Source organism: Macrobrachium nipponense, chromosome 21, assembly GCF_015104395.2.
Source record: "Macrobrachium nipponense isolate FS-2020 chromosome 21, ASM1510439v2, whole genome shotgun sequence".
NCBI lineage: Eukaryota > Metazoa > Arthropoda > Malacostraca > Decapoda > Palaemonidae > Macrobrachium > Macrobrachium nipponense.
In genome coordinates, this window is record NC_087212.1 from 30,489,788 (window position 1) to 30,503,623 (window position 13,836).

Genomic DNA, 13,836 nt, shown 5'->3' on the forward strand with positions numbered 1-13,836 from the left:
TTTTGAGAATGCGTTGTATTTCAGTTAATAACTTGTGGGGGTTAAGGTGTGTGTTAGTTTTATGGGTGGTGTTCAGTGGGGGTTAAGGTGTCCATCCGTTAGTGGTAGTACTGAGCAAAGGCAATTGAACTAGAGTCATCAGTTTTGCCCAGAGCGAGCTGCCTCGAGGGAGTTACACTCAGTCTGGCTTGTGTGTGTGAAATCATAGAGTGCGTTCCCGAGACGTCTGTGCGTGTGTATTAGCGTGTTTTGCGCAGATTCCGGGTTTTCTCTCATTATGAAGCAGTGAGTGTTACAAAATTTGTTTTTAGTCGGGGGGGGGGGGGGGGGGGGGGTTTGAATCATTTTGTGAGTTGTGGGATTGGTTTAGGATATCACATTTTTTTCCCATAGTGGCAGAAAGTGACGTGTTTTTCTTTATTGGCGCATGTTTAGAAGAGATGCATTTGTCTTTGTTTAGTGTATGCGTGTGTATGAAAGGTTTTCATACATGCGAAACTGTACTTGAATTGCATTTTTTGCTTGGACAAAGAGCGCCCACTTGTTCTTACGTGCTCAGCACATTTTCTGCTAACCGACCCACAGGGGTATTGCAAGGGGAGGGTAGTAGTGGTCTGCCTCGGGGGCATTGCTTACCGGGAACTCCTTTTTTTTTTTCTTCTCTCTTTGTGTCGGGGCATCGGGGATGAGTTTGCCCTTGAATAAGGAAATTTCCAATGCCACAGGACATCAGCTGATAATGATTGGTTGATGATGGGAGATGCCCGTGGGGTTTTTTTTTAGAAAGAGATTTTCTTTCTCTTGAGTGAAGAGAAAAGGAAATGAAATGCATATAGGATGTGGTGTAAGTTTTCTTTATGCTTTGGAAGGCACAATTATAATAGGGTCACAGAGATTATTTTTTTTAAAAGAGATTTGAGTGGTGTTGGAGAGATTACTTTAAAATGGTGCTGTGTGGTGCTGAGTTGTGATGACTGATGATGATTGATGATGATACCCGGGAGTGGTAATGGGGTTGTATGTGCCTGGTGGTGGAGATATTTGCAGGAGAATTATTACGATGGAGAATTAATATTATTATTATTACTTGAGATATTTTACGGGGGGTACTTAAGTAGAATTATCATGATTTGAGATATTTCATGGGAGATTATTTTATAATTATTACAGATAATTATATTATGGAGAATTATTACAACAAATCATGGGAGAAGTTTTGTGGTTAATTATTTATTGAGTTTTTGTGACTTTGGAGAATGTGTCAGTCGTTCATGGATGATGAATCTGGCTGAATTTTGGTGAATTGTGCTGAATTTTGCTGAACTTCTGGTGAATTTTGTGCTGAATTTTTGGTGAATGGGCAAGCATTAACATTGGTGATGTTTTTTATACTAATACTGGTGATTTTGATGATAGCAATTTTGGTGATAATGCTGATAATGATACTTCTGATACTGGTGATTTTTTTATATATACTAACGTGGGTGTTGTAATGCTATCAAGGGTGGTGGTGTTGTTTTTTTTTTTTTAATTTGGGAGGAACTAACGACACATTTTAGTTGTTTTTATTTTTTTTGAGTTCAGCAGAGAATTGCTTGACATCTACGTGAGTCATGGGGATAGTTAACAATGCCATTGATTTTTCTTTTTCTGGAAGTTAGCCATAGCTGACAAGTTTTTATCATGGGTGAATTTGAATTTATTTTTTCTCTCCAGTTTGTGAGAATTTTTTAATGTCTCAGTTCGTGACTTAGAGTCATTGTTCGGGAATGTGAAGTGTTTATGATTTCAGCTGTTTGATGCTGCAGAGAGATTTATGGGAGAATTTTTGCATTTTTTTTTTTAATGCATACGTAATGGCACTACATTTTTTTCTGGATATTTATGTTCCAGAAGTTGTGGGTTTCTTGCACAATACCTTTGTTGTATTTGTGACAATTTTGTCAGAGATAGGAAACATGGCTAAGTTTCTAGTGGTCTATGTCATAGTGCATATGGAGAAGTCTTTGCTTAGACACTTTGAATTTGGAGTTTTGTTATAATGAGTTGTGGCACATTGGTGATTTTTTTTAGAATTTCCTGGACAATTTTATTTGCCGAGTTTTTGCCCTTTTTCAGCAGTTATGCTAAGCAGAGAGTTTATAGTTTTTGACTATAACATTGAGTTATTCTCTGGAGAATTGGATGTATATTATTTTGGAGATATAATTTGAGATATAATTTTGGAGATATAATATTTTTGGCCATTTGATATTTGCGTATGGTGGTGTGAGCTATGTCTAGTTCAATTATTTTGCAGCCATCTTTGTTGCAAATAGAGACACCTTTTTGAGGAGATGTGAGGCAATGTTTATGAGTGTGTCAGCTGGGTGCTTTTAGTGTAATTTTTTTTGGAGATGGGATTTCATTTATGATTATCCTGCTTAGAGATATATTATTCTTTGGAGACTTGTTTTATTCCACATGGAGTTATTGGTGAAATAGAGGTAAGTAATTTTTATTTGCCGAAACAGAGGTGAATATTTTTTGCGGGAGTGGTGGTTTTATTAACACGTGGTTATTGGGGAAATAAGAGGGAATATGGTGCTGAGGTTATTAATTAAATGGAGGAAATATTTTTACCACTGGGGTGGTATTATTATTAAGATGGTGACTTATATTTATATATATATATATGGAGATGGCATTAATCTTTGGCGGGTGACCTTTTTTTTGTGGTTATGATTTTTTTTAGTTGAATTCCGGGAGTTATTTTGAGCCAAGAGAGGAGTTCTGTGGTTCTTTCTTTTTGGTTTTGTGATTAATTGGAGGCGAGTGGCATTAATGCATTGTGGTCCTATGGAGTTGTTATTTTTGGTGGCATATAATTGCTGAATTACGAGTTTATCGTAGTTTTTTATCCCGGATAGGTGATAATTTTTTTTATAATTGGGCAATATCATGTGAGAGTTACGTCTCTAAGACAAATTTTGAGCAGCTTATTCATATCCTGGAGATAATTTTGTGAAATGTACTTACGTGATTTCAGTATAGAACCCTTTTTTTGAGAATCATGAGTTTCTGAACTCGCGTCTGACTAGACATTTTTATGCTGCAGTTCGAGCACATGTGTCCGCAGGTGGATTTTCTGCTGACGTCGCTGTGATGAGTCCGGTGTGCTGACTCTCTTCCTCTAGTGGTGATTGCTCAGAGTTTTTGCAATATCTGGAAATGTTGACCATAGCAATTCATGAAAGTGCACGTGTAAGAGTTTGCTTTCTGGCCGTGTCCGGACGCTTAAATAGTTGCGATGGCAAAAATTCCGTAACTATGCATATTGCATTTGTTGGGGAAAACGCCGGGTTATGTATATCATGCATATATTATGTGCTTTGTGATGGGGGAAGTTCACTTGTCCTTATTTTTTTTTATTTTTCTTTTTTTTCCTTTTCCTACAAGAGATGTAATTGAGGATTCAGCTTTAATAGCATTTCTTTTTGGACGGGTGATGTAATTTATCGGGGTTGTGATTTACATAAATGGGCGTTTTGAAATTAATTATGTGAGCAGTAAAGGGTGTTTGCTGTTAAACATTGGAAACTTTTACTGATTTTGTGGGTTGCTGTAATATCAGAACTTGAGAGAACATTTTTGATTTTTGGGTCTGGGCTTGTTACGTGATTTTTTTTCTTGGGCTTATTACCTTTTTTCTTTTTTTTTTTTTTACTTGTGAGAATTCGAGTTTGAAGTGTGAGTGCAGAAGTCCGTGGAGTTACTGTGAGTTCTAGATTGTGTGTGCTGATGTATGAGTTTGGAGAATTGAGTTAGAGAACTTAATGTTTTTTTTGTGTGTTTTTGCCGAGTTGTGATAATGATTTATGATTTAGTGGTCATGTTAAGTGGAGTTAATTGGGAGACGTTCAGTTAGTATTTCTGAATTTTTGAGAGTAGTATGTCTGGGGTTAATTTCTTTTTTGATTGACCGATGACTTGACTGACATACTTACACACACCATAATCGTCGTTCCCCGACGCTAGCAAGACGCCCACCAGCCGTGCAGAGATGTTGCTGTCGTTTGCCAGGGTACTTACAAGAGTTTCTACGAGTCTACAGAGTTCTACAGCGCTTTTGGGTCTACAGAAGCCGTTAGATGTTTTCCACAGGGAGACATTCCGCCTTCCTACAGCTTGCTACAGTCTGTGCAGCCAGTTGCAGACAAAGAGGGATATTCAAGAATCCAAAATGAGAAAAATTTATACGCCCAAGTGTTGTTGGGGATGAAGCATGATAGACATTACGTTGTGCTGCCAGAGACGTGCAGTTACTTATATTTTTTTTTGAGCCGGCCAATGTTTTTTATATATATAAGCTGTTTTATGTGAGCTATGGCTAGGCAGGGGCTAGCCAGGGTAGTGGCCAAGCTACTGTAATAAATAAAGACTGATAATATGTATCGTTGTGACATTTCTTGGAAATTGGAGACTCATCATATTTAACTTCCCATGGAGATAGAGAGTCCGGGCAACGACCTGAGAAAGCTGACATCTCTTTCTGGGATGGTGTGATACGAAGATGCTTACCTAAGCAAGTCAATGTTCGTTCTGTGGGTATGTGAGTTCGTGGGGGCTTGTTCAAGGTGCCTTTGAAAACTGGCTGCGACCAGTTAATTGAGGTGTTGACGAAGAGTGTGAATTCGTGTGTACATGTACGAACTATGTCTATTCATAACGGCGAGTTTTAGGCAGAACTAGGGAGACAGCTACAGGAGAAAAGGCAGAATGCTGGGATAGCTCTGCGAAAGTTATAACTGTTAAAGTGTTAACGTTCCAGGCTGCAATGGGTGAGTTATCATGATTTAGCGAAAGGGATGGCTTGTTTTGGTATCTTGTAAAGATGTTCTATTTCATTTAATCTTTTGACTTTGTCTTTACAATTGTGTGTGCTTACGAGTATCTTCTCGTGACTTTTAAACAGGCGGTTCTAGTGAGGCGACCGAGTGTCCTAGTGAGGGGACTGTACTTTGGAGAAGAGATAATTGGTGTGACTAATTACTGATTAAGACATTTAAATACCAAGGGGTTATCTGAGACTTGAACTATTATCATTCCGTTGATGATCTTGTAAGAACTTGAATTGTTCAACTAGTAATTTACTTTGAATAAAACGTATATATTTTTGTAGCTCCGTCTCTAATTTAATGACCTGATGGAATGGAATGGAATGGAGAGAGAGAGAGAGAGTAGAGAGAGAGAGAGGAAGAGAGAGAGAGAGAGAGAGAGAGGGGGCTTTGCCAATGATCGCTTGAGAGAGAGAGAGAGAGAGAGAGAGAGAAGAGACTGATGGCTACCAGTTCGCCTTACGCAATGGCTAAACGCATACCAAATAAAATAGCTAGTGGGGCGGGGGGCGACGCCCTTCGCTGGTAATACATGTATTTATGTACTGTGATAAATACGGATTAAAAATTAATACACTATGCTCTGGGAATAACTTTTCACCACAAGGGAATAGTAACTGATAAGTGCTTTCATGTTGTTCAGAACCCTACCTTCGGTCTGATTTAGAGACATTGATATACCGTAACTCTGACCAACCTGCTGTCATGACAAATATAGCTTGATATTGACTCTGGTGTATATATGTCTGTTGAATTCAGGTTCTGAACTTACTTACATTCGATACCAACCCATTTCCATCGGCGCAGAAGCACAGCTGTAATTGCTTTTCGGGTGTAATTATTACTAAGTTATAGTGAATGTGGTATAAAACCGCATTTGTGGCATAATATCTGTGAATATATATATATATATATATATATATATATATATATATATCTATCTATATATATATATATGAATTTTTGTTACACACACCGTAGCATTTTTTATCAAAAATATTATGCCACAAATATCGCTTCATACTCAATTCACTATACCTGGAGGACAACTCACACCTGAGGGGATTTACAATTGTTTATTGCTTCGTCTCCGCCAGGATGGGACCCGTTATCTGATTTACAAGCAACGAGAGACATATATGTATATAGCCTATATGTACATGTATGTATTTACATGCATACATACATATACATATACAAATATATTATCGCAAAAGGAAATCAAACAACCACCTTTATCTAAAACATTTATTCAATGGATTCTTATTCACAGATGACTGCAATGTATACACACTCAGCAGCGGTGGAAATAATCCCAAACAGTTAAAGCTCATTGGTAGATGATCGCGAGAAAAGGGAGGAGACGGTTTGTGGCCCGAACGAAGAAGAAGGGGAAGAGCTCTTTCTGACTCCTGTCAAAAATCTTAGGAATGAGTGAAGCAGCTCCAAGAGTCTAAGATCTTACGCAAACACCAGAGATGTGGATTTTCGTCTATGAGCTATAAAATTTGTCGTCGTTTTTTCAATAGTGCCGGTTTCGAACGCTGCTGGCATTATCTTTAGAAATGATGCAATTTTGGCAGCATGTTGATGTATCAGTTATGCCTAACGTGACTGCCACCTTTGTGATCAAATTTCCCAGTAATTTCCCCCAAGATTTTATACATAAGAAAGTAAGTCTTACATACCATGTCATTCGTATACTTAATGACATTCAAAAACAAAAAGTTAAGAATTTTACCGACAGCATATAATCGCATTCAGAAAATGTTTACAACTACTTCCCGGTAAATTTCGGCATGTAAGTCGAAAACGAATAAATTTGACCACAGGGACAGTGAGTGATAATATCCGAATGGATGGCTAAGATACGATACTGATGTAAAGTTAAAAACCGTTTGCGTTCACAGTCACTCCTATTGGTTAGCTTTCTCTTTTCAAATTCAAATTTCTTTTGAATAGCCGTCTGCATCAAATGATCTATGGTGGAAAGGCATAAGAGAGCTCAACACAGCTGTTATCCATCCACTAAGTTATTCAAACCTAAATAAACTATGTTAACTGTCATATATACTTCTAGTCCAGGAACTGCTTGTCACCAAACCTCAGATTAGCCAAGAATAGCTACCTCCGTCATCCCATGGGAACAGGATGGAATGAATGAATGATGACAGGAATAGACAAACGGCAATAGAGAGAGAGAGAGAGAGAGAAGAGAGAGAGAGAGAGAGAGAGAGAGAGAGAGAGTCAAGACTATGACGGGAAGACTTGGTGATCATGAGAAAAATTTCGTGACTGATAAAAAAAGGATACTATAGCATCATTTTGCCGTGGAAAATACAACCCCCGCCCCCTACAAGAAATTAGAATCAGATTGAAAACAACACTTCATGCAAAGCGAAGAATCGAAAAGATGATGAAAAAAAGGAAAAAAAGGAACAGGGCATTTACACATTCAACATGGATCTTATATAAAACACACCACATAAGTCTATTATATAATAATAAAGTCTGAACCATGATCCTTAAAGGGATACATTGGCTTTACGACTGAAAGTTTTCTTTAATGTACATCAACATCTGAGAGAGAGAGAGAGAGAGAGAGAGAGAGAAGAGAGAGAGAGAGTTATTTTAATATTGGCTCAGTATAACAAAAAAGAGTCTTTTGAATGTTCAGCGCGATTGTCAAATACTTTCATTTTGTATTAAACTAGAGGGAGAATATAATTATATAAATGGGTCCTAATTGACCAGCCAGAAATTCATACATGATCCTCATTAAAAAAATACTATAAACTCCTGAAATTTGTAGCACTTGGTCAAAGGTACGAAGAGAGAGAGAGAGAGAGAGAGAGAGAGAGAGAGAGAGAGAGAGAGAGAGAGAGAGAGAGAGAGAGAGAGAGAGAGAGAGAGAGCTTTTTTAAAAATAAAAATGAAGACCGACTGCCAATATACCTTTCTATACAAATTACAATTTTTGAATACTGGGGAGAATTCAGAGTGAATAATAATATTCCAAAAATTTACTTCAATAACAAAAGATTCTATATTTCACAAAAGCAAGTTCATTGAGAGGATCAATGATAGGAATTCCTTTCTTACGAAGTCTTCTCTCATTCCCTTAAAAAATATATACAGATTAGAATCTATTAGGACCCATTTATTTCGACACTACACCTACACGTAAAATGTATGAATCACATATTGTTGTTGTATTTCATGCCAGAAACAGCACCACAACCGTAATACAGCAGGCCATGTACTGAAGCCCCTTTTAATAAAAACCATCCCTTTGCGACTTCTGTCCAAACCTTAACATCTCTTATACGCTCGTGAACCGACTCCGAAGCTCTGCATACAACCAACTATTTAACAAACAGGTAAAAAATATATATAACTGCACTGCAAAAGACATATACACCAAGCCCTGCTTTCCTATACACTGATTATCTATACAAGTTCGTCTTGAATGACAATAAGTAAATAACTATTATCTTTATTGAGATATCTGTAAAACACGTGAATAATCGGTTCAATTCCCGGATAATCTAACCGAACAATTATATATTAACATTAAAATATAACGCTATTGTCAACATCTATTATAATCAATGACCTCTTAGTAACTAACGCCCCTTAAAACATATAACGTATGTGTAGGTCTATAAATCTTTCAACAAATAGTATAATTCGACGTAAATGAATAAGAAAATAAAAACCCATATATATATAGTTGTATACTTCAACAGGTTTTATGACTCATAAAGTAATTAATGGATCCAATTATACTAAGTTTCTTGCCTTTTGTTCTACCCGGTAATTCAATGTATAATGATTGTATATCAATATCAAATGGAATACTTTTGATTATTTACATAAAAAATTCTTATGAATAATCTTGTATAATATAATTCTCTTTTATATCTATGTAAAAGATGAATAAAACGGTATCTCTTACAAAAGTCTAAAATCTTAATAATACAAGCCTATCATTCAACAGTCATTAGACCACAATATTTCTATACATCCGTATCTTTCCTTTCTTGTCTTGGGACAAAACAACTTGTCTGAAGACAAAAATATATCACAATGGCTCCCTATCACAAGCTACACTGATGTCTTTGCAACGTCTTCGCCAGTACTACAATGTGTATATCTTCGTAATTACAGGAAGAATTGGCATTAGTTTTGGATACGGCTTAGATTTGATACAATTTTCATACGAACACAGAAAAATGATTTAAAGCACAAAATAATACGACTGGAATACTGGGGAGATTTCATTCATTTGAGCTTGAAATAAATTTTTTTGTTACTTTGTATTATATTCATTACAATTTAAATCTAAAGCTTTTCCAAATTTCACGTCAGTCCATCCAGTTTTACCGTTGATATACAAAGCACAGTACAGGCCATGATATGACCAAGACATAAGTATAAACAGCCTATCACTCAAAAGATTTCTCATCCCCTCAAAGACGTCCTAATAATTGAGCAATTATATGAATACAGAATTCGACATGATTGTATCATACTTTTTTTGTAATTAATCACGAAGATATTAACAGTAAGCACACTCATATATATGATGGATACCAACTGGTCTTTTTCTTGCAGCACTTTGTAAATGGCTTCCTTCTCCAGAAACTGTTCCTGTAAAAGGTTCACTTCCTCTGGCAGTTAAACATTCACATTGCCCCTATATGGATTGTACCAACGATGGTTTAGTTTACTCCTTTCCAGCAATGCGACTCAACTCGAAATTTTCCAGCAGAGCCTGACCGAGGAGACTTCCATACGACTGGGAATAGCATCATCCAGAAGATCAGAGCGAAATCTTGTTCCATCACAACACTTGTTTTCATGAGGCTGCTTTCCAGACAGCACAGGCACTCACTCTCACAACCTCGCCACAGCAGACAACATTACTTTCCGTTATATAAAAATGTTACAAAAAAAGAAAGACATAAACTGGTTTGGTGGTCCCTTGGGATTATGACCATCTGACGAAGAGGATTCTTTCGCGAGAAATTCGTTCTTCTTAACTTTTAATCACTGAATCAGGGCTCAGCACACTGTCGAATCATCGAATCTCTCTAACCCAAGGTTTATAACCGTTATAACTGATGTCAGAGAGCGGTCGTGTAAACCTTTGGGTTTTTCCCTGTGTCGAAAACAATCTTCTCCATCTCGAGGTCGACCATTAGTTGATCCAGGGGCTCAACACCTGACAGAAAAAAAACAATGATAAGCAATATAAAATATCACGGGAAATACATAGGACAGGTATAAAGATATTAAACCATCACTCTTTATATGGGTACCTAACATTCCCAAAGAGGAAAATCAATAACTGAATAGACACCACAGTTCGTTCGTTCCTTACTATACAGGGAAATCCGATGTAACTGATTCTATATGGTGATTATATATATATATATATATATATATATATATATATATATATATATATATATATATATATATATATATATATATGTGTCTATATCTATCTATCTATCTATATATATATATATATATATATATATATATATATATATATATATATATGCGAGTATGTGCATAATCTGTTCTCTCTCTCGAAACAAACTTAATATACGTACATAGCAAAAGAGAATAAAAAACCAAAAATAGTTCCATTCAATTCTTCCGGGACAGACGGATGAGAACCTACAAATAATACGAGATAAAGACAACACATTAAAACTTTGATTAAAGAATCGGAGAAGAGCCTTTGAAACTTCCTCAGTATGTCACCCTACCTTAAATATATTACCTTTCTTTGCTGATGGATGATCACATTCGGCCTCTGAGAACTCTAGCGTGTGCCTACGACTGTAGGCCTCCTCGCTGCCAGCACTGGGCCAACCATCAGCATACTCCGCACTAGAAAGACAGTTTTCATTGAGAAGACACTTCACAAAAATAAAATAAAAAGATCTTAGCTATAAGACAGTACAATGCTCAATTCTCTCTTACTTCTCTGATATTCTCTGCGCATCTACATCAAACTCGACCCTTCTTGTTCGCAAGTCCCAGAGATATAACAACCATGGAAATGAGACGTCTTGAATTGCTGAAGATCTTTTTGTACAGCACTGATTACCACAAGATTGAAAAGCTGCCAAGATGGTTAAATTAAGCAATATCAGTTCATGGACGGCGTGAAAAGCTGATAGCCAAGATGAAAGTCCTCAAGACTCATAACAAACATTACTAGAACACAGACACAATGATAAAAGTCGCCGCGAAGATGATGCTGTACGCATTATTTCAGAGGTTTCACGTCACGTATCGAGACTACAGAAAACCGGAACAGTCAAAATAAGGAGCAATGTGTCAAGGTCATTCAAAATATCCTTTTGCGCTAGTAATTTCTTTCCATTGTGTCTGGTCTTGTATTAGTGCTAATTTGTTAAAGAGAGTTCATAATCTGAGTACAGATTTTGCGTTAATATACGTCGATGAATGATTTCCTTTTGAGTATTTTATCAATATTTGTAAAGAACTTCTGCAAAGACCACACAAGCGTGAGTAAATGTACATTCACCAACGAATGCACAACTTTGACTATTTAGAGAAAAAGAGCAATGGTGCTGGCAACAAATAATCAAATGTTCACCAAATGTGTTCGTTTAAGATCTATTAAAATCTGTCAATACTTTATAGAGATACTGTGTTAAACGCAGGCTATGGAAAAAGCATCACCTCTTCCCAGTTTCATTACCCGAGGTAATTAAAACAGAGTTTTGTCTTGGTGACTCTCACTAAGAAACATTTTAAACTCGGCAGGAAAAAATGATCTGCAAGCTATATTTTATTATTGAATAAGGGCATTACAAAACGACCATAACACTGAGGCAGGGAGCGGCCCAGGTAGATAATATCATTTACAAGAGAATTTCAAGAATTTAATAATTTTGCTAAAGTTTCCTCCATTCATACTAATAAGCGCTGACTAGCTTACGTTCCATGTCTTAATAAAATAAAGTAGGACGGCTTAACCCATACTTACAAAAAAAAAAAAAAAAAAAAAAAAAAAAATCAATACCTAACCAGTGTCTTCATTGCATGCAAAGAAAGAATGTCAATACCTGTTACTCTCTGTTGAAGAGAGAGGTGGGGGCGGTGGCCCCTGTTTCTTGACAGGCCTGGCGTAACTGTAATCAGGATCCCCTCTGGAAGGCCTGTGCCCTTGTTGCCTGGCATTAGGTTCTTGCCCCCTGGGGGGTCTCCTATGAGAGCGGGACCCCTTGGCCTCATCAGAGCTTTCCTCGTGGCTCGTTGTCGATTCGGTGCGGGACCGACCACCGACCATGTCAGCCACGGTGGAATAGTCGCCATCAGCTGAATTGCAAAAAAAAAAAAAAAAAAAAAAAAAAAAAAAAACTTTACAGTCAAACTGCTACTAAATTTCCTCATAGTTCTTCCATTCCTTTCTTACCCAATTGCTATTTTGCCAATTGCTATTTTGTATAATAATAAAGACTAAAGGGATATATAAATGACATCAAGTAATCACCTTATTATCTGGCTTATTACACAGCAGGTCAGTGAACAGGGAAAAAGAGATCTGACCCTTGTGTTTTTTCTAAATGTTGGGAGCTGTAGTTCTTCGGTTACAATATACACTGAACAATGAAAGGTAAAACTTTAACTCCAATGTGGCTGATATGATATGAGAACAACAATAACTCAATCTAAAGGGATGTATGGATAAACCTAATAACATAATAACATAACCAGAAATTAAAGTTTCATTAACTATAATTTCAACAAACTTCCAAGTTTTTAACAGACCCTTCCTTTACTTTACTTTCCATAAGTCATTTGCAGCCAGACCCATATTTTAGTTTATTTTCTAACCCATTTGCAGCCCTAATCTCAATTTCTTTTTTTTTCCTATGGTACACTAACCTGTCAAAATAAAAACTACATCCATCTGAACCTTTTTACTACAATATCTTCATTTGATATTTCAGCCTATACAACTCAGTAATTCACCCTAATAGCTCGCGCTTCAGTTCTGCAGTAGATTCAGCACTGACCTGGTTTAAAAAGCGCTGGAACCCTTAGAGCGCGAGAATTTCCAATAGCTGCACAAAATGAGACCAAGTCGGGCTCGGCTGTCGTGTCTGATTCTGTGGTCACCTCGCTACTTGTTGCAACACCTGCGGGAAGAATCAAGAAGAAAGTGGTTGGACAAAGCCAAATTCTCTGTCATTAGCTTCTGGAGGGGCTGAAGTAACTGTCTCTTCTATATCTATATATTCAATTCCAGTACTGATGCTAGAATAGAAAATGACAAGCGACAATCAGTATTAAAGAATAAAAACTAGAGAAGGAAATGTGATGGGCAATAATAGTAAGAGATATATAGGTCTTTTCACAGAAAGCTTAAAAACTCACCACATTTATTTCTTCGACCTGACTCAGGTGTCGTGGGTGTATCATTAGCGTGGGCGTGATACGCTCTCACAAGCTCTTCGTGGTTACTGCTGACTGACGTCACAGATGAACCACTGGCTTCCTTGCTGGTAGCTGTTGGTAAGCAAAGGGTTCTTTAACATAACCACCTTCTAGAATGACTAAACCGGGGTACCTGGGAGGAGTGTTTGATTTAACGCTAAATTGCCACTCGCCTCAGACAGAGAGAAATTAGGGTAAGAGGGAGACAGGGTCTTGACTTAAGATCTTCAACGAGATCAATTAGAATTCTCGTCTTTAAAATTTGTGAGGTTGAGGGAAGCGGTGTGTATTCTACGTTTAATCGTCAAAAGCGATAAGTAAGAATGAAGATTTAATTGAAAACAAGCTACAGCTACAGAAGTTTAACTGAAAGTAAAAAAAATAAAGCAATAGACATAAAAATATAAAAAAGAACCTTCCATTGTACTGAAGTATAACACTATTCGGCTGAACCCATCTAATGCCCGTC

General features: G+C 36.9%; 1 protein-coding gene across 1 annotated transcript in view; it reads right to left on the reverse strand.

Moving 5' to 3' along the window:
- Window positions 1-6,111: 6,111 nt before the first annotated feature.
- LOC135197900 (cell adhesion molecule DSCAM-like) overlaps window positions 6,112-13,836 on the reverse strand; it is a 457,768-nt gene continuing 450,043 nt past the window's right edge. Inside the window, exons 38-42 of the mRNA XM_064225122.1 lie at window positions 13,308-13,439; window positions 12,947-13,069; window positions 11,993-12,245; window positions 10,675-10,784; window positions 6,112-10,104 (exon numbers count right to left, since the gene is read on the reverse strand). Of these exons, the coding sequence (XP_064081192.1) occupies window positions 10,007-10,104; window positions 10,675-10,784; window positions 11,993-12,245; window positions 12,947-13,069; window positions 13,308-13,439 (716 nt within the window). The 3' untranslated portion in view covers window positions 6,112-10,006. The remainder of the gene's footprint in view (window positions 10,105-10,674; window positions 10,785-11,992; window positions 12,246-12,946; window positions 13,070-13,307; window positions 13,440-13,836) is intronic.